A 27527-nucleotide genomic window follows, 5' to 3' on the forward strand; every position below is an offset into this window, starting at 1 on the left:
CAGTGGAATGGTACGGTTGAATACGCTACGTCCCTCCGTTTGATTGAGGGAGGCCTGCTGGGCAATTTAATTTCCCGGCGTTCGCACATGTTGCAGCGACCGTGGTTACGGAACGACTGAGGCGAGCGATTTTAGTATAATATGTTGTGGGTGTAACTACCCTCACTTCTCTTTATTTTTCGAAAACCGCCTCAACTCTTTAGAGACACACCAAAGCAAGCCAGATTCATCGCGGGTCCGTTTAGGGGGTCTAAAAAGTTGAAGCAATTCATCTCAAAAACATCATTGCAATATGCCATTTAGGCATATACTTAAAAGTAATTGCGCAATAACAAATGTCAAATAGCAATATTACTTTTTAGATGTGGTATTTTTAACCCCCCCATTGTCATATTAGTTTAATGCCCAAGTTTCTTCCACACAGTGTACATAATTATTTCCGATGAATATTCTTAATTTAAATTCCTCCCTAATTCTAATTTAAATTGGTCCCGGGGTCGATTCCTGGAGGGGAAATATCACAAAAATACTTTGTGATCCATAGTTCGGTTAGGACATTACAGGCTGATCACCTGATTTTCCGAAAGTAAGATGATCCGTGTTTCGAAAGGCACGTTAAGCCTTTGGTCTCAGTTACTACTTCCTGATGTAAATAAGTAGTCCTTACATGAGTCATGTGAGGGGCCTTTGGCGGCTTAATAGTAACCCTGATACCAGGGTTGATGAGGTTGGTAATCCACCTCTCAATCCACACGAGAGAAGATTTAAATTCTTGTGTTTATTTTTATTCCACTAACTGACGATCACTGCCACGGTAGAGATTGATTCAGTGATTAGAATCAGTGTCGAGACGTTACCATATTAGTTATTGTACGCAAGAGAAAATATCACTGTAAAAGTCATGAGGATTATATAATAAAATAAAACAACGGAATTCAAATTACATACATGTATACTGAATAGATTTTAACCTGACAACAATACATAAAATATAGTAAGTTTTACTTATAAAATAATCCGAATTTGTAACGAAACTATTTACCTTAAATACATACATTAAATAACGGATACATACAACCACGTGCGCCGCAGTGCGAGGAGTGTCAACAGGCAAACACATTTCAACCTCAGTCACATTCCCTCTTAACTTGGCGTGACGTAGTTCTGTTAATTATTACACAACAAGGAAACACAGTTCCGATTGGTCATTCACATGTCTCGCACCGCACGACGACGTCAGAAGTATACACCCATCTCTTTCACACATCAATAAAGTTGAAAAGAGATGTATATAACGTTGACGCCCGCCCTCGTCGCGAGACTGAACAAATACATAAATACATACTAAATTACAAATATTGTCTCATTTATACAATAATTTTACAGAAAACATGTTTCTGATGTCTTAACTACTGCTTTCAGCAGAAAGTTGGAGCAAGACAGGCACTTGAGACCGAAAGTTTACTCTTCAAAACCCATAGAGACTGCCTGTGCGCTTTGTTTTACAAATATTATCCCAATAATTCCAATAAAAAGTTTTAAACCCTGCGATTAAACGATAAACTTTTTAGCTTTTGCGTATCTTTGTAAACGCTGGGCAATGTTGCGTAGCACCAATATTATCCACACTATACAAACGATCTGTTTACATCTTTGTAATATATTCTTCATAGACGATTATACAACATATCTGACATCAAATAAATACCAACAGGCCTACAAAATGAATGAATGTGCGAATAACTTGCTTGTCACACGAAGACGCGCCTTTTGTGACGAATGACATCACAAAGGGATTATTTAGTTTTCTGAATGTACTTGTATTGATAAAACATGGATTTACTTGTATATCCTCGCTTCATAGTGAAAACCTAGTAAGCGCCTTTTCGAAAACACACATTCTGATGTAATTTTCTTCGACAAAACCTCGATTTAATTCAATTAATAAAATACAGACTAATTTTTTCTACTTGAATTGTCACTAGCGGGTCTATTGTGAGGTTTCGTTAAAACACACGAACATGGTTTTTCACTATAAGGCTAATTTGATTTCAATCATTTCAACAAACTGACGCGTCTTAGACAAATCTTGTAAGGTTTTATGCCAGCCTATTCAGGCATTACAAAATGAATTAAATTCATCAAAAACAATTCGTATTATACATACAAGTTATCGGAAAGGAAGACATGACACAAACTACCAAATACCAACACTTCCTACTGATCTGATATAGGTACATTTTACTCTCTTTCAACTCGGATTTATTTCTACATTAATATGACTTCTGTTCTTCCAAACATTCTCAATCCAAGAAAGATTGTTAAAAAAACATCTTAGTTAAACAAACATTTGTCTTATCTCTCTTGCGGTCATATTTTATCGAAAAGGTCAAATTTGAGTAAATTTATGCAACATTTAGACTCATTTTCAATTTCACATTACTCAGTAGTTTTAACACATCACAAGTATATGCCTCTTATTTACTTATACAATTGTTGATGGATTTTGTGGTTTTATTACATGATGTGGCGGACCGCCCAGGCGCCTGAACATTGTCGAACTTCGGACACTCCATTCAAAAATCTTTTTATACACGCGCAACTGAGTGTACCGACCGAGCGAGACAGATAATCCGCGCGTGCGTTACGTGATACGGACTGGAGTGGGTACGCAAATCGGGGGTGGGGTAAGGTACCTCGCGGTGCGGGGCGGAGTGTCTCTTCAACAGTCGTTTATTGTATCGCCCAGGTTGCCTGGGCGGTCCGCCGTGGTCGGCCGTGATCGTGGTCGGCTGACCGGCGGGCCGCCTGGTGGCAGTTAGTTGGAGACCACGGCGGTCGCCATGCTGCCGCGGATCTTGTCGAATAACGACTCCGGGTCCTCACTATCGTACTGTGGACAAAAATATACAAATATTAAATCTCATGTTGTTTGGAATGTCAATTACCCAAAAATAGCTAAGAAATACTAGTAGATTATCTTTAGGATACAAACTTGACTTTTTGTAGATATGGAGTTCATTACATGACACAAAAACTAAGATAGATTACTTAGGATGCATTTACAGAAGAATACAAGCGCATAGATATCCGAACGATCAACTTAGACCCTCCCGATGGGGCGGGCCTCACCGTTATGATCATACAACAATCTGAGGAATTGACCGATCGGAAACACACGTATCAAAGTAAATAATGAAAGAAGACAGCTGTTCCGTTTTTACATTGACAGTGCACTGAATGAATGATAGGTTGGTATCCAACTAAAATAGTGAAGAATAAAGAACATGCAATTATGTGACAAACAGTGTGACAGAGCGACCCCGGGCCAGGCTCATAGCATGGAGAGTGAGTGGGAGCGTGGCGAGGGGAACGTACGGGTCACGTGTTCTCCGAGGCGCGGTGCGCGCGCTTGCGCACGAGTTCGCGCCGCTCTCCGCTGCGTTCCGCTCCGCCACGCTCCTCCCCGCTCCGCTCCACTTTAACGCTTCGATCGCTTTTCGTCCGCTTCAGTGGAACGTCATCCTAAGCCAAGCGAGGTTTCAATCGCTACTTTTATACATACATATACTTATAAATTGAGTTTCAAAGAGAACAAAATAAAATCGGAATTGTCGTTTCTATTCTAATATTCTAAACTTATATGGGGAAGTAGGTAAACTATTTCGACTATGACTATTACCAACATCGAAACTGTATCTATCGTAGAGAAATTAGTAGACATCTGTCGCTTGCAGAATGCACCGGAAAGGGGAGGTATCCATCAAAGCGGAGTGGAAAAGAGACGTGTGAAATCGACACAGCATGCGATACGTTTTCTCTCTTCTCTCCTAGAGACCTACCCTCACCTACAGGGCGGTCGGGTGCTAAGATTAAGGACTCACCTCGTCATCGTCGTCGCTGTCGGTGTCGCTGTCCTCGGCGGAGGGCGCGAACAGGCGCTGGGCGTCGCGGGCCGCGAAGGCGGGGTGCCTGGCCGCCAGGCGGCGCGGCGTGCGGCCCGCGTAGTCCCTCGCGCGCGGCGCCACGCCGGCGCAGCGCTCCAGCAGGTGCTGCGCCAGGCGCACGTCGCCGCGCCGCGCCGCGATGTGCAGCGCCGTCCACCCGCCCAGGCCCTCCTGGAACAAACAACAACACCATCTTACTATACTGACTATTGGCCTGTGCCAGTTCGATAATAACCCCGACCCCACAGTTGAATGAGATTACAGGTCACAACCGACACAAAAAAATCATCAGAAAATTGCCGATTTCAAATACTGCAGCAAGACACGGAACATTGACATCAAAAACCTTGTTATTATTGCGTATGGCAGAAAAATATCCTGCTTGGATCAAATATCCAGCTAAAGCTCCCTTAAGCAAGTCTCTGCTGCATCCGTCACACAATGCAGCTCGGCTATACCACCTGGGAACCGGTGCAGAGGGCATTCGTTCACTATGTGAGATATGGTTTGGTCCGGGTGACCACATTCACAGTATGGTGACTCCTTTAAGCCCCATTTACATAGGTGATGGTTTGACTTTCCATAGTCGGTCCTACACCGTAATAGCATTTCTTAGCGAAAAGAATACACATGTCACCGTGATAAAATCACACATGCGCATCCCCTAACTAAATGACTAATTTGAACTATGATCAGACTTCGTAAGATCATGGAGTAACAAAAAATGGGTATCCACGATATCTTTACTAAATAATGTCGAAATGACTATAACATATGATTCAATGCCATGACCTAACATCTAAAGGACCGCTTTTCTCGGAAAAAAACACGGCAATAAAAATAACATATTCCACAATTAATTCCGTACAATTACCTAGAATCGAGGGAATTTACTTGTTCAACGAGGCGGAGATCATCAATCAAACGCTTCAAACAGTCCATAAAAAGTCTTTATCTGAAAGTACTGTCATGAGATTTCCGTTGCCTGCAAGTGTGAGTCAAGTGAAAAACCAACGGTGCTGTATCCGTAATATGACTTTCAAATATCGTAAAGTGATTGTCTGTCAAAAAACCCAGCCGCGCGCTTCGTGCCTGACGTCGATACGACGTAAGATGCGTAATGCGTCATGTTACGTGTTAACGTACGTTTACAAATGGTGGTCTTGCGGTCTATCTATGTTTGCATCTTTGTGGTTTCCACTTTGCGTTCTGTTTTCTAAATTATTTATTTACTTTGGGCACGAAGAAGGTATGTACAGACATAGCCATCCGAATGCGCAGCGCCGATTAATAAAATTGTATTTATCTGCTCGTTAAAGTATTTGTAATAATATTTGTGCGTTATCTTTTCCTTTTATTAACCACCGCACGCTTAATCCTCTAGATATCACGAAGACAACTAATGCAATTATTTGGAAAATCCGCTCGCGTCGTTAATATCTTCACTTATGTTAATACTCTACTAGTCCAGTTCATATCAACTTGATGTTTATAATTTATGGAATCAAGTATTGTTGTGGATTTTCCTGCTCCACTTCTGTGCAGTCAAAACTTTCCGATACCGTACAGGCCTTTTAAAAGAGTTCTAGATCTGACCTGCTGTGTATTGGTAAACAACATGCACTTCCTTGTGACTTAATATTAGTTACTTATATTACATAGGCATTTGCTAGGTAAGCGTCAGGTCAGGTGAGATTGTGGTAAAACACGAGCCTATTTTATTTAAAATAAAAGTTAAAAGCTCTTTAAAAGAGTGTTGCAGGAACTCTATCTATGAACACGTAGTAGAGTTCCTATCTAACTGAAATTTTACATTTCATGCTGGATTGGAAAATGCTACACCGACAAGAGCGTGGCTCTTAAATTGATGATGATGCTATACTATGATGGATGATACAACATAGTATTGACGCACATAACGGCACCTATCTGTTTTCCAGCTACCTAAGGACATATCAGTACGCAAGTACAAGAGTGCAAAAAACCCGAGTGTGTAGATAGACGGCGCTATCAGCTGATTGCCCGAGGCGGGTTTTCCAGCGTGGAAACCGACTGGCAACCTTCACGTTAGATTACTCGATAAAGTACACAAAGCTACAAGTCTCTACAAATAAACATAAAGTTACACAAACAACGCATTTTAGGGACACTACATTATTTAATCAATAAAGCACCGATAATTAAAAATGTTCATTCCAAAAGTTTGCCCAGATAACAGACAATGTTATCGGAAACTGGGAAAGTACAGTAAAGGTTTTGCTCAATACAAAATATACAACAAGAATTCTCTGTTAAAAAATTTACCAAATCTGAGCTCACTTCTTCCGTAATAGGAAAAACTACACCGCAGATGTAACCAAATGAATAATGAGCAGACGAAACCTAAATATTGTTTTTGTTTCCCTTTTCCGATAAAACAATGTTATCATATTAAATAAAAAAAATATTTTATAATAGACTGGAGTCGTATCCTTATTATGTCAGATCACGATGGTGTTATGTACTACAATAAAAAATAAAACCTGATTTCATTATCAAAGATCCTAGTTGAATACGTCACCGGTAAGAAAACCGGCGTTACTGCTGGGTAATTGCCCATCTTGTGGACTATTGACTGTGATGCAAGGGCTGGTTCTCACGGAAATTTGCTGCAACGGTGACGCACTGCTGGGGACACCGCGATCGTACCGGGAAACCGATGACGATTTCCATAAACTTGAATCATTGCATGATCACGATCTTTACGATTTGTTTACTCGCGGGTCACGACGTGACGTCATTTTGCACGCGCCACTTCATGAGGACATTTCCATAATAATAATTTTGATAAATAAAACTGACTAGATTGATGAGTTGTGCTCGAAATTCGTCGCCATATTTGAATAAGCTGTTCCACCAATCAGAGGCGGCCGCTATCACGTATTAAGTTTTAAATGATACGTGTGATTGGCTGGATTTTTTTGAGGATAGTGACACTTACTCTAGCATTGATGTCGACTCCATAGTAGACGAGTGTTTGCAAGGTGGGAAGATGTCCTGTTGTCGCTGCCAAGTGAACGCACGTTTGTCCTGAAAAAAATATACACCGTCGATTAAAATCAGACTTTGGAACAATGCTTTTCAATTCTTATTCTGATTACTTGGGTCATTTGGAGGAAGCGAGGGTAGAGCAGCAGTAATACGGGTTTTGACCTACTATTTACTTTGAACGCGCACCAATATCATTATGCTCCTAATGTTGTCAATTTATAAATATTTCACTTTTATGAGTGTTTTGTTATTAGATAATTACTGTGCACATTCCGGACTCTTGTTGTTCTAGTATTGAGCCTAACTCAAAGGGCACACAGAATTATTATTTATTAAAAACATATATGTTGAACTGGCAATATAACAATGCCAGTGCAACAAACATACGGTATCGTTTCATGGCGACTTTATGCGGTCGTTTGTAAAGCCACGCGGGTTTTTCCTGTGACCTTCCCAATGTAGTGACCGCTCTCCACGATAGATCATTCGCCGTGTATTCACCTATCGCTAGATCGCCATGTATTTTATAGGCGGTATTAAATTGATACGTTAAGTGATGTCATAAGTGAAAATAGTTTAGAAGGTGCCTTATAGTAACAGCTAAAACTACTATCAGGTTTTGCTTTCACTTAGCAACGTGTATGCATGTCGGTATATAAAAATCAAAAACAAATTACACACAGATTAAAACTATGATATCAGGAAATCCGTTCCGGCGGATTTTCCCAATGTAGGTATCACAACCATGACCTAATAAAATGCGTGTCAATCGTTTACTGAATTAATCAAATGCGCGCGCGCTATCTAAATCAAACTGTTTTATCGCATCTGTTGCTATGTTTGAGCCTGTCGACAACAGACTTTGTTAGAAGCAGTAAACATTTCATACTTCATAACATTAAACTTAGTCCGAATCTATATAATAATAATAATAAAATATTTATTTCAGATTCTGCATCCATATAATGTTAGTAAAACAATAGAGACTTACGAACTATGTTAGTATATTAAATTAAATGACATTACTTGGCCACACGGCCATAGACGGCTATAGACATTCTCGTTGTTTGTCCAGCAAAAATCAAATGTAAACAGCTCCGTAAGTAACAGGGAATACCACTTAGAACTGATGAATAAATTACAATATCAAATAAACGCGACTATATCCCAATTAGGATGGTGAGAGGCACTTACATCCATCGCAAGATGAACTAAGTACCCACCCCTCACCGAGATTTCTGTTAGACCAACGCAATAGATGGTGAGCCGTATCGCCGTCTATAGTAGTCGAGCCCCCTGTGTTAGTGAAAATTCATTAAAATACTGCTATTTAGTTTAAAAGTTAAAAGCAGAGAGTAGATGCATACATACGAGTTTGCACATATAGGTATAGGTGTATATTCTATGGGAAAAAACACGGTACAAAGTACAGATAAGGTTCCTACTAATAAATATAACAAAAAACAAAGCTAGCGTTGTGTCACGTAGGCCCGCCGAATGTCGAGCCCTTATCGGGTGTGAAGTTTGTGCGATGTTTTCCTGTTTTCCCTCAGCGCTAGCCGAGGCATTTCCGCCGGCGCGGCGGCGACATCGTTCTCGGAGGAACACGTCACTCTCAGACAAGTTTAGGTTCCATGGAAATCTTGGATATGAGGGGGAAAATCACTACGCCATAGTAAGGTTATTTCAAACGTGGTTTTACCGCGGCGGTTGGCATGAATCGCTCGCGGCCAGCTTATTGAAGCAGCAGGGGAACAATTCCTTGGTTTGACGAGGATAAATTAAACTTCAGAAGAATTAAAGTGATTCAATAAGTGGTCTTAATTTTGTCTGTGAAGTTGAAAACAAGAGAAGATAAGATGCTCCGGGTCTACTAAAGATAAAGATCATTTTTACTAAGTGACCATCGCTCAGCCGCAGTCTAAAATGTATAAATAATTATTTTAATCAAATGACAAAGCTCGAAAATTCTACAATACACCGACTAACAACATGGAACATTCCAGATGGGATTACCAATGTAATTATTAATATTTTACTTCCTATTGTACTCGTATTCATTAACGAGTTTTCAAGTTAATTATGTTAGATATTAACAGGTTCATTTAGCTATCAACTTTATGATGCCTAAATATTTCACAACATTGGTTCATTACATCCGTGATATCCTTGTTCGGATAACGAGTGACATTGTAGTGTCACAGGTTTTAATCCCAGCTCTGGCTCTGAACCAATGAATTCTACATTATGAATTTGATTTCATGTTTAGATTAAACATAATTGCTTATACGTGGTTTTCGGGATTTGTACCCAGTAAATGAGCTCATGAAAGTAAGGAGCTCGGTGGCGCAGCGGTAAACGCGCTCGGTCTGCGATTGTTGAAGTAAAGTAACTTTCGCAAAGGCCGGTCATAGGATGGGTGACCACAAAAAAAAAGTTTTCATCTCGAGCTCCTCCGTGCTTCGGAAGGCACGTTAAGCCGTTGGTCCCGGCTGCATTAGCAGTTGTTAATGACCACCAATCCGCGCTGGGCTCGCGTGGTGGTTTAAGGCCCGTTCTCCCTATCCATCCATAGGGAAGGCCCGTGCCCCAGCAGTGGAGACGTTAATGGGCTGGTGATGATGATGACCCAGTAAATGGCAATAGGCTCGGCCCCTATTACATAAGGCTTAACATAGCTGGCGAGGAGTGGGTGTGTATACTATAGTATACATCTGTCGGTATATAGGTGTGATGTTATATTATGGTACTAATGGCTCAATAAATTGTCTATGGGTGAATATCAAAATGTGCCAAGTTTGGTGGCGAACTTTTATATTGTTTTAGTGAAAAAAAGGATAGTCCTAGCTACGAGGTAACTTGTTCCTTATGGAGAATTATCGCCCCGATGGTTTATGTCCGCTTGTTTTTGTCTGTCTGTTTGAATGATTACCATCGACATGATCCTTGACAAATTCATCTTTTCGCGTACGTGTGTGTTCTTGGATCGCCGACTTGGATCAGCTCCAAGTTTATTTAAACGCGTCTAAAATAGACGCGAGCTAAATACGTCGCTCAATGTTTTCAGTACCAGCTCTGGCTGTTACTACAATTTTCACAAGTATCTTTAAAAATAATACTATTCTAAATTTATATTTTGGAATTAAAATGTTTCGGTTCGTGGCAGGGGAACTAGGGAGGATATAAGAATGGCCGATGTTCTTGCTACCGCTGTTGGCATAAAAGTCTTTGAAGGGGCCAAGTACTGCCTAACGTTATGGGCAGTGCGCTGGTACATTTATTTATTATATTTTGACCCTAGTGTTGAATGTTTGCAAGTTTTTTTTCTGATCTGAGTTACAACCTTGAGTACCCTGACGGGGGTTTATGCTGTGAGCCTTGCGCAGTCCAAAGTTCATTCAAGATACTGCGCACTTTTGATTCGGGTTTCCCTTCACGTTAAACATTTAAGGAAAAAAATCAAAATGGTCCGGTTTTACTACTGTAGAGGCTTCACTGGCGAATATAGAAAGACCCGCTAAAGACAAACATTGTCTTGGAAAATCACAACTAGGATATGATTATTCAAATTTCATGTGTAAATAGGCGGTTAAATTGTTCGATGGTAACGAGATTAGAACGTTTGTGACTGTACCCTGTAGGTATTCAAATATCTAACTAAGCTAATTTAAAACACGTGTAGATTAACTTTTTCCTTGATTTTTATCCGTGGACTAAATGAATAAAAACACTAAATGACGCTCAAATTACAAAGGCAGATTTGCCTTTTGTTAATACGAAAATGAATGGAGCAGCTACACGTAACACGCGTATGTACTACGCGTATGTATATGTATAGACGTGTAGAATTAACAAATACATATACGTCAATGTAAGAAAAACTTGATGATTCAACAATTAGGGACATTTGTTTGAAGATGTCTTATATTATTGATTAATCACACATAGTATTAAAAAAGGTATGTACGCGAGACTACAAAGTTACGTGCTAATTATAATATTGATACCTAACATTTCTATTAGTCAATTGGTTGAGTAATAACATGAACAATAGACAAAGCATTTCTTAAATGTCTGGGGTTTTCCTGAGGGGTTGGGCTAGGGTGCCTGGATTCCGCGGAAGAATGCGAAAGCGTCCCCGTAGCTTGGCATAACGGCGGTGATACGGACACCGGGGGGTTTTAGTCGGTGTGAGCCCGACATAACCCTCTCGCTGCCCCCGCGGTGGGGGGTATGCGGTAGGCATTTCCCCTCGAAAAAAAAAAAGGTTACCAACATTACGGCTGTCTGTTAGGATACATGTTTGGATTATAGACGATTGACGTCTCGTGGTTTTCAGAATTTGCGCCCGGTTAATGGCAATAGGCTCGCTTTCTATACGTGAGACTTAAACATGGACGGCCAGGAGGTGTATTGTAATACTTTACGTATACACCTCTGCCTACCCCTGCGGGGATACAGGCGTGTTTCAGTATTTCAGTGTTCTAATAGTACAAAATACAATGTAACATATTGCGGGTAGGTAGGTATATCTCCATATTACGACTTATATACTTACATGAGTTAGACTACACTACACGTGTAAGACATAGTGATGTAGGTAAGTATGTAGTAAGTACACTGAGTTCTCCAGTGTTTAGCTTTATAACTCTATTGTTACATGTTTGCACATGCGACAGTGTACCTACAACATTTGTAATTAGATTACTCAATGCAACCGCTTCAGAGGAAAACCGCGCGCTGGATATTCCGTCCCTAATTTTAAAACACAATGTTCTCATCTCATTGTCAATTCCATTTACTGTATAACGTGACCTCAGAACAACAATTACAGCAACATAGGTGCCGAAAGGATGACTGTTTACATCGACATCTGTCGGAAAAAAGACAATTGAATGGAATTCCTAATGCGCGTCGCGTGTTTACAGACAACAGAACAATTGACAGAAGAAAATCCGTAGTAAGAAATGGCGCACAAAACGTACAGTATACAATGAGCGAGCCCGCACTACATCGCAGGTATGCTAAATGGGTGCCGTGACGTCACAGCGCGGCGATGGGGTTTTCCCAAGAATGCGCGCGCGCCGCCAGGGCGACTCGCTCGCGCCAAACATGGCCAGCGCCGCGCGGCAAGAGATATTTTCTCCGCTTCCGTATTTTCAGCTACCACGGTCAACGGACTGGTTATTCCTCATGAGTCTACCGGCAGCTGGGATGAATCTTACATGACACACTACGCCCTTTTACGATATAACAACAAATTAAACCACAAATAGAATATGATATGAAAGAGTGAGCATAATGATTCATCTCTGTTAGATTTATTAGACCACTTATTTAGTACGCGTCATGTTTTGTTACTTTATGGAAAGTAGACAAGAAACAAATGCATGATTTTAAAATTAATTTGTTTATATAATCGCACACTAAATGAGACGTTACGCCATCAAATACACTGGTAGGAGCCAGTTTTGAGTGCCGAGACGAAACTTGTGAAAAACCCAGATAAGTAAGTAAATTAGGGACGCGCCAACGTTTTGTGACCCCGGTATTACCTGACGTTTCTTTGTCATTATTTCCATTGTTGAGATGGGTGGTGATGTTGAAATTGTCGGGTTATGTGTAGCGGGTGCGCGAACCAGGTCAGCGGTGGGAATACCCAGCTCGAGTCCGCGACGATGGGCTTTGACATTGACACAATATATTAGACTTCCAACATGGTGCTACTTCGAATGATGCCTACTCTAACTGGACGATGAGTGACGGCAATCCGTCTAACAACGAACACGAAGGCGGGGCTATTTTTTTCTCCACTAGAAAACACGTAGAACAACGCCGATCTGTTTTTTCAAACAGTTTAATTGTAACGTTTGATGTTGTTACATTTTTTCTACCGTACTCAGCGTCCGTCCTTGTAAGTCGATTCTCTTCAATTTTTTCCTCATTTGTCATTTGATCAAGTTAAGTACTTGTACTCTGTTTCTGACTAACCTCCATTGACATTGTTATACAACAAACGCAAACAAGTCCTGTGCTACTGTTGTTCTCAACTATTATGTATGTAAAACAACAAACATCTATGTTCTGAAAACCAATTAAATACAAACATTATCAAAGTAGTGACAATCGCGTTTAATCTTTATTGTGGAAATTCCAAGTGTACAAATAAAGTCAAGACTAAATGAGTGTGGCGATGATCATCACGGTCATCAAACTAAAACCGGATTCCGTCATTTCGAGAAACTTTGGTCATCGACATGAACGTCCGACACGACAATTAGCACAGGTCAATTGATACAATACGATATCAATTACCAGTTACTATTACTATTAATATCGAGTAGCTTGTTGCTTATGGAGACGGGTTTCGAAATTGAATGTTTTCAATATTGATCATCTACAGAAGGTAATTGTACGATAACCGCAAAGTCACGAAGCCTTTGGCCTCCTAATTTCGTATTTAAATAATTGTATACGTCGGCGTGTGTGACGAGCTGGGCCCTGTTTTATAAAGCTGACAATTCGACATATCTGTCAAAAAATGACAAAATTGTAGAATTGTCGCGCTTAGGCTGTTTTATAAAGGTAACAATTATGTCAAAAATCGACCGTGAAAACGTGACATATTTGTCATTTAAAAAAGCGTTTAATAAAACTCGACATATGTCAAAAAACCACAGTCAAATTATTACGTCACCACAATTGTGGGATTGTCGTGACAATTATGACGAATTTTGACATATTTGTAAATAATAATGTTTTATGAAGCTAAATGAGGGTAGAATAGAAAAAATATTAACAAAGTAAAAGAAAGAATCAATCACTATACTATTGAATATTGAATATATTGACTAGTGCAACTTCGATTGTTTGTATTGATCGCGTGTGATGGAAATGCACAAGAAACTAAGTATTTTGGGGATTATCTATGAAAATAGAAACATACTGTTTGGGAAGTTTAGTGCCCAATTGACTTTCACTGCTCGATGATAGTACCATTTTTTGTAATGCGTGTTTTATAAACACTTTCTTACTCCTTTAAGAAAGTGTTTATAAAACACGCATTACACTTTCTTACAGGAGTAAGAAAGTGTTTATAAAACACGCATTACAAAAAATGGTACTATCATCGAGCAGTGAAAGTCAATTGGGCACTAAACTTCCCAAACAGTATGTTTCTATTTTCATAGATAATCCCCAAAATACTTAGTTTCTTGTGCATTTCCATCACACGCGATCAATACAAACAATCGAAGTTGCACTAGTCAATATATTCAATATTCAATAGTATAGTGATTGATTCTTTCTTTTACTTTGTTAATATTTTTTCTATTCTACCCTCATTTAGCTTCATAAAACATTATTATTTACAAATATGTCAAAATTCGTCATAATTGTCACGACAATCCCACAATTGTGGTGACGTAATAATTTGACTGTGGTTTTTTGACATATGTCGAGTTTTATTAAACGCTTTTTTAAATGACAAATATGTCACGTTTTCACGGTCGATTTTTGACATAATTGTTACCTTTATAAAACAGCCTAAGCGCGACAATTCTACAATTTTGTCATTTTTTGACAGATATGTCGAATTGTCAGCTTTATAAAACAGGGCCCAGATCGCTCATACGATCGCAGAATCATTCGCAACCAATCTCTTAGAGAAAGTCCATCGCGTAACGCTGGGATTTCCGCGGCCGGCACACTTTCACGCGGGCTGCTCCGCCGCATCACTCTACTATTGTTTTGTTCCACAATTATTCCACCACCATGCAGAACGATCTGCGGTTTTCCTGACGCCACCTGCGCTGTGACTTAGATTTTTAGTTTCCCCTGCAGAGATATCCACCTTTTACTTGTAGGTTTTCCCAAGATAATCTACTGTATTTACAATTCAAGAGATTACACGATAGTCGGCTTGAGTAAGAAGATATTTAAATATAAGGTAATTGAAATTGGATTGAAACTCGGAAAACGAATGCAAACGACTGTACTAGAACATTCTTCGATCTTGTATATCACGTGAGAAAACGACGTAAAATACCCGCAGACGTAATATAGCCGGTTGTTTAATAAAACGGTATGAAAATATCGATTGACACATGTACTTATTGTCTTTGGCACGTGACGGTGGGATATTGAAATGTCGGGAAACCCGTGTGCTTAGCATACGAAGTGCACGTAAGGTTGGCAATTGGCGGGGAGCCGCGGGGCGGTCGGGGCAAGATACCCCATCTGTCCGGACTTTCACCGGCTTATTTAGATACTTCGGCCCACGAGCCGTCGCACACGTAGTCCCGGGAAACCCCAGCCGGTTTGAGACCCGCTCGCTCGAGGGCTGACTACATTTTTTGTTGCAAATTCCAGTTTTACATTCCAAGTTATTTTTATTTAAAAAGGGCAAGTTGGGACCTTTTAGGAGGAGGAGGAGGATATTTATTGCGACAATGGGTTTTTTATGAGGTACATCATTAAGTATTGTTCTACAATACTTCGGAGGTATAGAGTGGCAGCCCTAGTTGATATCTACAGGCCAGGTCAAACAACTCGGACCCAAAATTAATTCGCCGGCCGTATGTTGAGGTCGGGCGCGCAGTCGGGTAAACCCACACGGTTGAAAGGCCGAGAGGCTGCGCGTTTGCGCAACCGAACATTGAATAACGAACGCTTCGGGAAAACCGACGACAATATAAATACTTCTGACTTGCTAATATCTTTTTAATGTAATTTACACAGATAGGAAATTCCGCGGGCGGCGGACGGCTGTTAGTTTGGCATTGAGCGTATCGAGGACCTTGGTGTCTCGCGGTGCGTTCACATGTAAACAATGTCCTACTGACACAACCTGTTCTGATTAGAGCTGCAATTCAATTGACGGCACATCCTAGAGAGTCTCCGCATCATGTTCACACGACGGCCGGATGTAACCTCCGGACAATGCTCCATCGAAGGTGAACCACATGCGACGCATCCGTTACTTCACCGCACACAATAAAGCTTTATCTATTGCCGATATCAAGTTATTGCTGAATACCGCGCTAATCCCGGTAGCTCTCGGAAAAAACATATTTGTCAATCGCAATACCTATCTGTCTGTGCTACGTAGTTATTGTGCGGCACTCAACATTAAAATTCAGCTACGAGACTTGTGAATGGTCGGTTCGTTATCTGCAATTTATATGACCTCTCATAGTGCCCTCATGACGTCACACGTCGAGATAATAAAACATTACAATTCAATATATTATAAAATAACAAAATAGCAACATCTAATGACAAAATCTCTGAAAATAAAGTTCGCTTCCAAAACAAAGTAACTTTATTAAAATCTGGTTTTAACTTCCATTCCATTTATACTTTTAAATGTTACTGTTTAGTATATTAAACCGAGCCATTGCCATTAAATACTGCTTAAATTAAAGTCAAAACATAGACTCACCTCCATAATTCTTCAAATTTAATATTGATGCTAGGTTCTTTGTGAGTCTGTGACTGTCTATAGGTGCGAGGAGTGCTTGTAGGCATTCGACGTTCTTGGCTCTGGTGGCTGCGTGGATGGGGGTGTCTCCTCTGAGGTCTCTGAGGCCTAGCGACGCTCCGGCTTGCACCAGCATCCGTGCTACCACCGCATGCCCGCTCATCACCGCCAGGTGCAACGCTGTGTGGCCATAGTCATTCGGGAGGTCCAGCCAGTATTTGTCTGGACATACCCTAATGAGTGTGCTCACTGACTTCTGGCACCCGTGTACTGCCGAGATGTGTAACTGTCTGCAAATTACATATGTGTGTCAATAAATAGATTTAAATGCATGTTATGATTCATTGTCTAGTGGTTAGTTATGCCAGAGGAAAGATGTCTTGTTGCTAATGAGAGAAGTATCGTTATTATAATACAATGGTTTATTTAATAGTGTAGCATTTACTTAATGGTACAAATGGATTTGCGTTTTTGTTACCACAATAAGTGTTGTGGGCGAGAATTAACCAAAACACAATATCAACAATTATTATTATGCTTTTTGTGTTAAAGGTTATCTATTATTTTTTAATCAGTATAAGACAACTGACTGACTAATAAACAATAATAACTGACTGAAGTTTTAATATCATTATTTTCTTACGCATTTAATTATTACATTTAATCACAGTAGTTTCTTGTCTTGTTGACACAAAGGAGATATATAATATATATATTGGTATTCATAAAAAAAAAACATGCCAAGTACGATACGCCCGCGCATCACTGGGTTCTGTAGACATGACAGATGATGATGATAATCAAGAAACATTTGCCATGTAATGGGCCAGACTTTAACTTTATACTTTTCTCATTTGATAGGGTAGGTACATTAGGTAATATATTTTGTTCAGGGGTCACAACAGAATCACCTTTAGTTTGTTAATTAAGAGAAGCATATAATAGGATGATGAATGATAATAGATGGATAATCATTGTGAATTTGTGACTTATTTAAACAGATAGACATGACACCACTAACTTGACTGCAGAACCCTAAAAAATGCTATAATAAGATGACTAATAAACTATTTATTTATTTAGTAAACAGAGTACCTACCTAGTTGAATCATCATAACTTTAAAATACAGATTGTCAACGATGACTTAATAAATATACCATTTTGTATTAAATTAAATTTTTACAATAGGAACTGATTATTTATGTCAAAACTGTATATTATAGGAAATATAAAAGATTCTAGAAGGGCCTAATTAAATTAATATGTTAGTATGAATAACAATAACATAATGCTTGGAAAAACCTATTAATAACATGAACACAAAGCAGGAAGTTTTTTTTTAATATTATTTGTGATAAACATGAAAGAAAAAAATATCTAAACATAATATTAGATTTACTAATAATATTATTATTATATATTTTACTTTACTTTTATTTAAATGGAGGTACAATGTTATATGTAGGTAGATATTTAATATATGTTAGTGACAATGTTAGTGACATCATAACAAAAACTTTGAGGGTGATTGATTGATAAGTTGGTATCTAGTGAAATTTTCCATCGCAAAAGTATAGAACTGAAAATAATTTAAAGCAACACTGAAATTTTCATGAATTTTCTGACAGGAAATTCCACTTGATATCAATATTTTTCTCATATAGAATCATGGTCTGAATCACCCCCCCCAGTATTTTTTATGGTGTCACTAACATCCTGTATATATTTTTTATTATAATGGTGGTAGTAGTAGTAGCATATACTTTATATTTAATTTTAAAAGTTTTAAAAGTCACTTAACAAGTCTAATTACATAATGAATGGTAACTGTAATATGGATGTAATATATTTAAAAAAAAATTGCAATTAAAATAAATAAAGTGCAAAACTTGTATTAAGAGTTGTGAGTTTATTTTCATAATGTAAAATGACAATGAGGCCATCTGTCCCACATTTACTGAAATTATATTCTATACCTAAAGATTCTTTAGGTATACATTATAATTTAATTATAATGGTACAGAAGGTGGCAATTCCTTGCAGGGAATCTTTAGGTATAGAATATGATTTCAGATGTTTTTCTTTTTTTAATACATTAAACATGTATGTGATGTTTTCTTTTGTGTGTAATAAAGAGTTATTGAATTTAATACAAATAATATGGTGGTTATGAATGGAACAGAATAAGTAGTAGGAAAGACAATTTACAAATACTGATTATCAATACTTGGGTGGGTTGATCAGCCACCACAGATATCTTATAAATTAGTTAGAAATCAGTCACTTTACTGGGCATCATATCTACTTAGTTGGAGACATCTGTGGTATATAATAATGGTACCACAGAAAAGAAAACGAAGGAATATTTGATATGGCTGTATTGTGAAGTTTGTTTATATTTCATACCAATCTATGTTCTCAAGTTGTGTTCGTGTAACTCAGTTTCTATCTTGACAGATATAATTCTATCCTATGATAGGCTAAACTCAGATTTGGAAGCAGGTTTAGTTCATTATAAGTGATTATACAAAGGGGTGAAGGGAAAAGCAGTGCAAGTATAACTTATGTATTGAGTCTCAAAAGTTATTGTAGGTTTGCAGTCATGTCATATATTGCATGGATATTGTATAGAATGTGGAGTACTTACGTATCACCATCATCATCCTGCTGGAAGAGGAAGGCGAGCGGTGGGATGTCGGCCCCTTCCAGCGGCAAGGGCGCAGGCGTGTCGCTCACTCGCAGCGACTGCAGGCACTCCGACATGCACAGGTCCAGCCCACTGTCGAGGTCACCACGCTGCTCATTATCACACTTCACATTCCCACTATCACTAGCTCCCACTGATTCTTTCGACTCCTCCTGTGACTCTTCTGGGTCTCCGGGCAACCTGTCGATAGGCCCCGACAGAAAACCAGAGTCCGAGTTGTCGTCATCGGGAATTTTTGTTTGAAAACCTTTATTGGCACTCATTTTGTTTGGAATTCACTACACTAAGGTCAACCGCGATAAAATATTGTTAATGTTTTACTGTTTGTTTCACAGCTACGATCTGCGCGAAAGCATTTTTTGATAAGAATAGAAAAGTTTCGCGGACAAACAACCGATACGCTACGGAAACGCGTGCGCAATGAATGGAATAAATAATAGCAAAATTCTCCTTCGCTAGCTACTACGACGGAAAATGGAACATGACGAAATAATGACGTTCGGATTCGGATACACGTTCGTAGTTTTTATTGTTTTTGCTCCACAATCACTTTATAGAGGACGCTTCGATCCACACACGTCCAAGCTCAACGGTGAAAGTGACTGGAATGCAAGACTGCAAGACGTCTTTTTGTTTTCAACGAATGATTATAAATGTATTTTCCGTGACTGGTTTTTTCAAACGCGGTTTGTATAATTCTAAGTAACGTATTCTAATGTGATTGTGACTCGTGGGTAGGATAGCTTGCCGTTTATAATCATGCATGCATGACTGATTATTGGTTTAGATTTAATTTACAGTTTTTTTTTTAATTTTGTACTTTTTTAAATAACTAATTTGTGTTTAATGTATCCGAACATAAGTCAGCTGTTTTTTGACACATGAAATTGTTTAACTCAGGCTTTTTGGCGGGAGGCGGGAACGGGACAGTTGCTTTCTTCATTGAATAATCTAAATAATTAATACGAAGTGGTGTTTTGTGGTTAATGATCGCATTAAGTTAGTCGGAAGACATTCGCGAGTGTTATTATATTGGAGTATTCAATAAACAAAGTGTATCTGCCTATTTTCGCTTCGTGTCAGGAAGCCGCTTCATAACTCAAAAGTTTATGCGGACTTTTGAGTTAATTCGTTTGGGGTTCGGAGTAGGAGTCTACTCCGAGGGTGGGGGCTTAGGTTTCATCATCATCACCTTTCATCATTTCATTAATCATCAAGAAAAAAAAATACGTCAGACATGGCTGTATGGGCATAGTTCCCTTTGCCTTACCCTTCGGGGAAAACCAAACCAAAAAAAAAAAAAAATTGTTTAACTCATTGTTTGTTTACGTCTATTCTATTTACGGAGGCTTTTTGGCGGGAAACGGGAACGGGACAGTTGCTTTCTTCATTGAGTAATCTAAATAATTAATACGAAGTGGTGTTTTGTGGTTAATGATCGCATTAAGTTAGTCGGAAGACATTCGCGAGTGTTATTATATTGGAGTATTCAATAAACAAAGTGTATCTGCCTATTTTCGCTTCGTGTCAGGAAGCCGCTTCATAACTCAAAAGTTTATGCGGACTTTTGAGTTAATTCGTTTGGGGTTCGGAGTAGGAGTCTACTCCGAGGGTGGGGGCTTAGGTTGCATCATCATCACCTTTCATCATTTCATTAATCATCAAGAAAAAAAATACGTCAGACATGGCTGTATGGGCATAGTTCCCTTTGCCTTACCCTTCGGGGAAAACCAAAACAAAAAAAAAAAAAAAAATCTATTTACGGATTTTTCTCAGGATTTTAATTATTTTTATGAGTTTTAATAAATTAATTATGATTTTATACATATAAATGTGAGGTTGTAAATTTTATTTACTAAAAAAGCGAGCTTTTAAGAAAACTGGTTAACACTTGCAGTTTTACTTTTTATTGTAGTTTTAACTGTGCAAAATGTTTGGCGAAAAAGTAATTGAGTTATTGAAGGAAGCCGAAAGGAATCCTGACACAATCGATCAATTTAATGTGAGTATATTGAAGCAATTCAAGTTAAGGTTTCATGACAGTGAACATAACCTATAAAACTTAGTTAACAAACAAATCTAACATTTCAGGATGAGCAAATCCGGCAGATCATAGAAGAAATGCAGATATTGTTTAAATTAAATATGAATGATGCGTAAGTAATTACTCATTTTTTTTAAAGATATTGAAGCACACATTAAGATTGGGTTATTTACATAATATTGAGTTTGACTTTTCTATTAACAATTGTTACATTTGTATATTTACAGTAATGCAACAACAGAGAACAAGTCTCTGTGGACAACAGTGCAGGTGCGACATTCAGCTTTGGAACGTAACAAGCGCTGTCTCCTTGCCTACTTATATAGTAGAATGAATAAGATCAAAACACTACGCTGGGAGTTTGGTTCCGTCTTGCCTCCCGATGTACGCGAATTACTCTCAGATGACGAGTACGAATGGTTTTCAAAATACTCTACAAACTTAGCATCGTACATGAGATCACTCGGACAAGATATTGGCTACAGTGGAATAGATTTGACTGAGAACCTTAAACCTCCAAAGTCATTATACATTGAAGTGCTGTGTATGGTTGACTATGGGAAGTTGGAGTTAGAAGACGGTGATGTGATCATGTTAAAGAAGAACAGTAGACATTTTCTGCCAACGTCAGAGTGCCAAACATTGATACGACAGGGTATATTGAAACAGATCCTTTAGCTTTAAGTTATAGTTTAAAATAAGCATGAAATTGTATCTTTTAGGATTATATTATTCTTCTATGATGTGGGTTGTGAGGTGGATTACCAATCTTATTCATCAACTCTGGTGTCATTGAGCCGCCAAAGGCCCCTGATATGGCTCATGTAGCAAATACTAACATACACCAGTATGTAGCATCCGGGACCAACGGCTTAACGTGCTTTCCAAAGCGTAGATCATCATACTTTCGGACAATCACGTGTTCAGCCTGTTTGTCTTAACCAAACTAGGCATCACAAAGTTATTTTTGTGATATGTCCCCATCGGGATATGAGCCTGGGACCACCAGATTACTGATATGGTCTTGAATATCTAATCTTGTGAATATGACTGCTACAATGTAAATCACAGTGATAATTACAGTTTTGTGGCTTTGAATGTCAATTTGATGGTTAACTCGTTAATTATTATTTGAGAAGGTATTTGGTTGATACTGATTACATTATCTTCAATATCAGAACTATTTCAGGGTTTTGTATAGAAGTAGCTTGAAGTACTAGGATAGTTTCAATTTATATAATAATCATTGTTATCTTAACGCCTAGTTGAAAGATTTTTCGGTACTGCCTAAATTTATAATATTTGTATGATTTGTTTGTGAGTGATTGAAGATTGCTTCATGTATTCCTGCTATTGGGGTTAATTATTTTTTTATAAAGGCTGGTGTCCATCTTACGCTGAAACGCAGCTTTAATGAGGTGAGAATTTGCGGAGAATCTGATAGGATACGTGTTTATAGATTCTCTTTGCGTACGGCTTCGATGGGTGCCGCCCTTTAGATGATGTTTCGTTTACTTACCGTATTAATGCATCGCAATGTTGTTCTGAAACAATGAAATAAAACATTAAGTTTTGGTAAAAAAGTGTGTTTAGTTCGTGTTAAGTGTTACCCCGACGTGTACGCATATTTACTTAGCAGTAAATCATCATCGGTTACATCAGCCATATAAGATCGCATCTTAGGCGTTCCTAGATTGGAGACTTCTCGCCATGGCCGAATACGTAACTACATTGTTCTCTGCCGGAGGAACTGAGGGCATAGCCAGAAAGTTTTCGATTTCGTTAACGCTATTCTGCGCTTGCCGATAAGGGAATCATGTGAAATTTCGCTAGCTTTTGTCAATCTCATGCCACACCATGTTAGCATTGGCGTAGCGTAACGAAAGCGGTTTCTAGCGTAATACGTACACGACATAAATACAAAACAAAATAAGTATTCTAAATTTCAGGCATGATACTCAAGAGAAGTTATACCTACTGACCTATCACGGCACGGCTCCTTATATAGCACAGATAAGTTTAAATATAAATTATAATAAAAATACTGATAAACTCACGAAAAAGTATGCAGATGTGACAAACGTTGCAGTGTGTGTGGCTCATATCTGTTCCCGCGCATCGCGTGATGAACGCCGGCGCAGCCCGTTGGTCCACCGCTCGTGGTTGGTCCACGGCCGGCCGAGGGCATCTGCGCGCGCATCTACTGTCGCGCCTCCCCTCCTGGACGGCCGACACTCTGGAATTTCACGAAAATATTATCTTCTGCGAAATCTGTTTGTGGATTTCCCTTTTTTGATTAATTATTTTATTAAATTTAAAAAGAGGAAGTGTGTCAGGAATCAGGATCGAAGCAAATGGTATTTCATAGTCCCTGCTTACCCCGGTGGGAAATAGGCGTATGTTTATGTATGTATATGTGTATTTTATTAAATGAATATGAAAAGTAATAACAGCCTCATCTTGTCTCTCCTCATTGTCGACGTCGAAATCTCTTTGTGAGACTGTCCTTTGTTTGGCAAAGACATTAAGTAATAGGATCGCGCTCTATAGTAGTGATCATTTTGTTCTGTAAGCTTACAAAATGTGAAAACTTTCCCCCACATCTAGTTACATCAAGAAGACAAAATTGTATGCAGAAACTAAAAGTAGCTAGGGGAATTCCGAGATATTGCTCTTATCTTTATCATGCTACACGGGGAATTTTCAAATCGTAGTTTTGGACGCCAAAATGAGGGATTTACATTGTTGCGAAATTTCTTGGTACCTGCTTTAAAACATAACCCATGATGGAAATGGCAGAGTCATGGGATTGTTTACATGTGACGTCAACATGCTTAGGAATGAGGATTTAATGCTTGCTGCACACATCTGGGAAAGGCCATGTGAGACGCGCGCGGCGCGGGAATTTTTATGAAACTGCAAACAAAAACCGTTTAGTGTGGGGTGGGTACTAAGTTAGGTCTACATGGAAATATTCCCAAGTGGGGTAGTCAGAGACGCTATGATGATTATGTTATAAATGTTATGAAAACAGAATCCCGGGTACCTCTCCCCGGCTTTGTGTACATCAACTTAAGGATGTTTTCGCACTACCCTGGTTCTTATACGATCCGAGTCCGTCAAATGACGGACCCGAAGTCGCCGTACAAACTATTCGTACGGTACTTTGCGCACTATATCCATTCGATATCTCTTAAGTATTTTTTTACTATCCGTCATTCTGGGACTCGGAACGGATAACAATCGGATGCAGTGCTAAAACGCCGGTGTATTTTTTTACGGAGCGATAACCCGAGCGCACCCAACTAATGCTGTATGAAAATAATCGCGGCGCACTAGTCTACCTATTTCTTCCGATAGTGGTTATGATTACCGGCGTGAGGAGTATGACGACAGTTGGGAATTTTATTAATCTTCAAAAGTATTCTTACTCGTCACCATTTTCGATGACTATGACTTTACCTAGAAGTAGGTGGGTCAATCCGCCAAAATTGTCAGTGTTTGCGGCTTAGGTAGAGAAGATACCTATAGAGGACCGCAAAAGTTGCGTGGTTCTTTGCAGTTCTAAGTCAAGATTTTAGATGTTATTTAATTGTAGATTTGGCTCAGATGACCTTCACAGTGGCGGCTCTAGGGCGGTGCGAACGGTGCGATCGCACTGGACGCCGTTTTAAGGGGGGCGCCAAAATCAGCCAAGACGGGACCACCCTGACTGGCAGCCCCGAATCTACAGGGGAGTAACTGAATTGGGCACATGCCCTGTGAATTAGACCTAAACCTAAACGACATTTTTAAAAGATTTAATTAGGTATATTGCGGTGGCCGTAAACTAATCGAAAAAAAAAACTGTATTGTCTGTGAGGTCGCGCAACACTTATATATTTTTAGGGTCTAGACCTTCATACTTAGATAGGTAGGTTAAGTGATAGACCTTCTATCGTAAAGGTTGGTCGAAATACTGGACGAGGATGAGACCATATGAAATTATACGAACGTAACCGTGATGTGGCTTCATTTCAATCTATACGTCCGTAGTTAATCATTGTAATAAAAACAATAAAAAACAATAATAGGCCCCTGTCGTGACGTGTAACGACTACGTACTCACTACAGTAAGTAGCAGCCGGAGAATTCAGCTGTTTGTAATTGAGGATTACAAATTGCACCGAAATGGATAAACAAATAAGATAGATAATTCATTGGTGCAAGTTCGGTGCCGGGGATGGAAATGCAACGAGTTCTTCAAACTGAAAGCTATTTAATAGGTCACCCCATCTGCGTTTGCCAGCGGGTAACCATTTTCAACTTTGTAATTATCGTCACACAAACCCTTTGTAAAGTCCCTGGAAAGCTTACTAAAACGTTCCCTGGCTGAGTTTCTAAGTTTGTTTATTGTTTATTTTCGACAAGTACCTATAACTTTTTAACTACGTAGGCATATTACGAGGAAAATGATAAGTATGAATGTGGATGGATAAAGGGGCAGGGGGCGATTCCAGAAAGTGTGGATGGATTGTGCGAAGAAAGTGTGAGTGTGGAGAAGACGACCGACAGAGATGAATAGAAGAGGAATACATGTTGTGCCGACCACACCTAGAGTGAGATAATAACTTGTGAACTAGGTACTTATAACAAGTCCACGTGTGTCAGTAATTATGCGTAGGTATTTCTATTTGACAGATGATGAGGAAAAATATAATTTAAATGTTAAATTCACCTTAAAACTTCTCTTGCTACCATTATATCACGAGTTAATGAATAGTAGTAAATAAATGACTAGTAATTAGGATACAAATTGTACTACAACTACACTAAACACGACCTGGCGGTGTGCTAACGGTCAGTAGAGTAATGCGCGGGCGCCGCTTATTTCCGTTTTTACTTCCATCGCAGGAATTCCCGGGCCATCGTATTTTTGATATCATCCGTAGGGCTGCCTACATTACTGAAAGTATGTTATTATAAAAGAAAAGTTCGCACCAAAGAGGATGTAGCCACTAAGTACATTTTGTTCGCACCTATCGTATCACCAGGGCAGACAGTGGAGCAGCGTTGTTTGAGTTCTCTACATACCCGTCCTATTGATTGAGGGGAGGTCTGTGCCCGGGCTAGGCAATAATAATAATAGACAGTTTGTCCATTTTTACCATGAAGTAATTTTTGGACGTTATATGTATGTAGACTTAGGTACACGGTAAATCAGATAGGCAAAAAAATCGGCAGTGACTAATCAATCTATAGTAATGCACATTAATGAGTGAAACATTACAGTCGCATGGTCCTGGTGGAAAACATCTCCTTATATTGTACAAATAATAATAAATTATCAACATGCGAAAATGCTTCCTCTAATTTAGTCAGCCCTGCTTTTAGACAAGTAGGTACGTAACATAACATCAGGCCAGGAAGTTCGACCACGAAATTCATATTGGAAATAATTCAATTTTCATACAGTGTCTACGGCGAAAAACCCTGAATTTATCGGAGGGAAAATTAATTTACGTACAATACATCTACGTAGGTGGGTACTGTGACCTCTGGAGACACTCATAGGAGTCATAGGTTCGGTCACGAGCATTAATATAACACTTTGGTACCATGTCACATTAACTTTTTTGACAAATTGAACTTTAAGTCTCACTAATTGTCAAATATAAATAATATGTCAAGGAATGGAATAGGATGCCGGCGCGTCGGTGTTTCCTGTATCTTATAACATGGGGTCCTTTAAATCACGGGTGAAAAGGCATTTTCTGGGTAAGCTCGTTCCACCGTCGATCTCTTCTCCTCGTGGAAGAACGAAGTCAAGAGTAAACACATCTTAATTAAAAAAATGATAGTGCGATAGGGTTCTAAAGTGGGTACAGGTATATGCTCATGACTGTACATAAACTTACACATGTGATCCCTATTGTGGCGGCTAGCAGAAGAAAACTAGCAGCCACTGCTGGTACGATGTTCTAAGATGGATATGATGAAGCTTAGGGTGACAAGGGACATAACATTAGTCCATGACATTAGAAATGACGCCCTCTGTCAAGCAGAACGTGTTCTATGTTTTTTCCCCTCTCAGAACAGCGTAGAAGCTAATAATTATGTCTATAATAATATAATAATGATAGGTAATCATTTTTGACCCAAACATGAATTCGAAAACAAATTCGACATTCATTGGTTTACACCTGTGTGGATTCGAACCTGCGACCTCAAAGTGAGAGGCAAGCGTTCTACCAACTGGGCTACCACGGCTTGTGCATATAGTTCATGACGTTCAATAGTCCAAGTTCAGGGAAAGTCTGGTCGAGCCGCGTGGGTTT

The 27527-nt window shown here is 39.1% G+C and overlaps 2 protein-coding genes and 1 long non-coding RNA gene across 6 annotated transcripts in view; 1 reads left to right on the forward strand and 2 right to left on the reverse strand.

Annotated features, from left to right (window-relative positions):
• Positions 1 to 934: 934 nt before the first annotated feature.
• LOC126368208 (NF-kappa-B inhibitor cactus-like) lies at positions 935 to 19738 on the reverse strand. Its single transcript, XM_050012106.1, has 5 exons — positions 19107 to 19738; positions 16420 to 16748; positions 6928 to 7016; positions 3885 to 4118; positions 935 to 2893 (listed from the first exon to the last, which is right to left on the reverse strand). The coding sequence occupies exons 1-5, from the start codon at positions 19427 to 19429 to the stop codon at positions 2819 to 2821; spliced, it is 1050 nt and encodes a 349-aa protein (XP_049868063.1). The 5' UTR covers positions 19430 to 19738; the 3' UTR covers positions 935 to 2818.
• Positions 19739 to 20535: 797 nt separating this feature from the next.
• Positions 20536 to 22793, forward strand: LOC126368232 (DNA replication complex GINS protein PSF1-like). Its single transcript, XM_050012137.1, has 3 exons — positions 20536 to 21168; positions 21258 to 21322; positions 21438 to 22793. The coding sequence occupies exons 1-3, from the start codon at positions 21097 to 21099 to the stop codon at positions 21886 to 21888; spliced, it is 588 nt and encodes a 195-aa protein (XP_049868094.1). The 5' UTR covers positions 20536 to 21096; the 3' UTR covers positions 21889 to 22793.
• Positions 22700 to 27527, reverse strand: part of LOC126368250 (uncharacterized) — a 58605-nt gene continuing 53777 nt past the window's right edge. For 3 of the 4 annotated variants that reach the window (XR_007566571.1, XR_007566573.1, XR_007566574.1), the window contains exons 2-3: positions 23268 to 23446; positions 22700 to 22754 (exon numbers count right to left, since the gene is read on the reverse strand). This is a non-coding gene — a long non-coding RNA (uncharacterized LOC126368250). Of the gene's footprint in view, positions 22755 to 23267; positions 23447 to 25927; positions 26050 to 27527 lie in introns of those variants that run through there. The other variant, XR_007566572.1, reaches the window with a different exon arrangement.

The sequence above is a fragment of the Pectinophora gossypiella genome, chromosome 7 (genome assembly GCF_024362695.1).
Source record: "Pectinophora gossypiella chromosome 7, ilPecGoss1.1, whole genome shotgun sequence".
Classification (NCBI taxonomy): domain Eukaryota; kingdom Metazoa; phylum Arthropoda; class Insecta; order Lepidoptera; family Gelechiidae; genus Pectinophora; species Pectinophora gossypiella.

Coding starts and splice junctions, on each gene's coding strand:
- LOC126368232 (XM_050012137.1), top strand. CDS start 21,097: ATGTTTGGCGAAAAAGTAATTGAGTTATTGAAGGAAGCCGAAAGGAAT. Junction 21,169..21,257: donor ACACAATCGATCAATTTAAT/GTGAGTATATTG, acceptor CTAACATTTCAG/GATGAGCAAATCCGGCAGAT. Junction 21,323..21,437: donor AAATTAAATATGAATGATGC/GTAAGTAATTAC, acceptor GTATATTTACAG/TAATGCAACAACAGAGAACA.
- LOC126368208 (XM_050012106.1), bottom strand. CDS start 19,429: ATGAGTGCCAATAAAGGTTTTCAAACAAAAATTCCCGATGACGACAAC. Junction 7,017..16,419: donor AAATTTGAAGAATTATGGAG/GTGAGTCTATGT, acceptor TATTTTTTTCAG/GACAAACGTGCGTTCACTTG. Junction 4,119..6,927: donor GAGTCGACATCAATGCTAGA/GTAAGTGTCACT, acceptor TGTTTGTTCCAG/GAGGGCCTGGGCGGGTGGAC.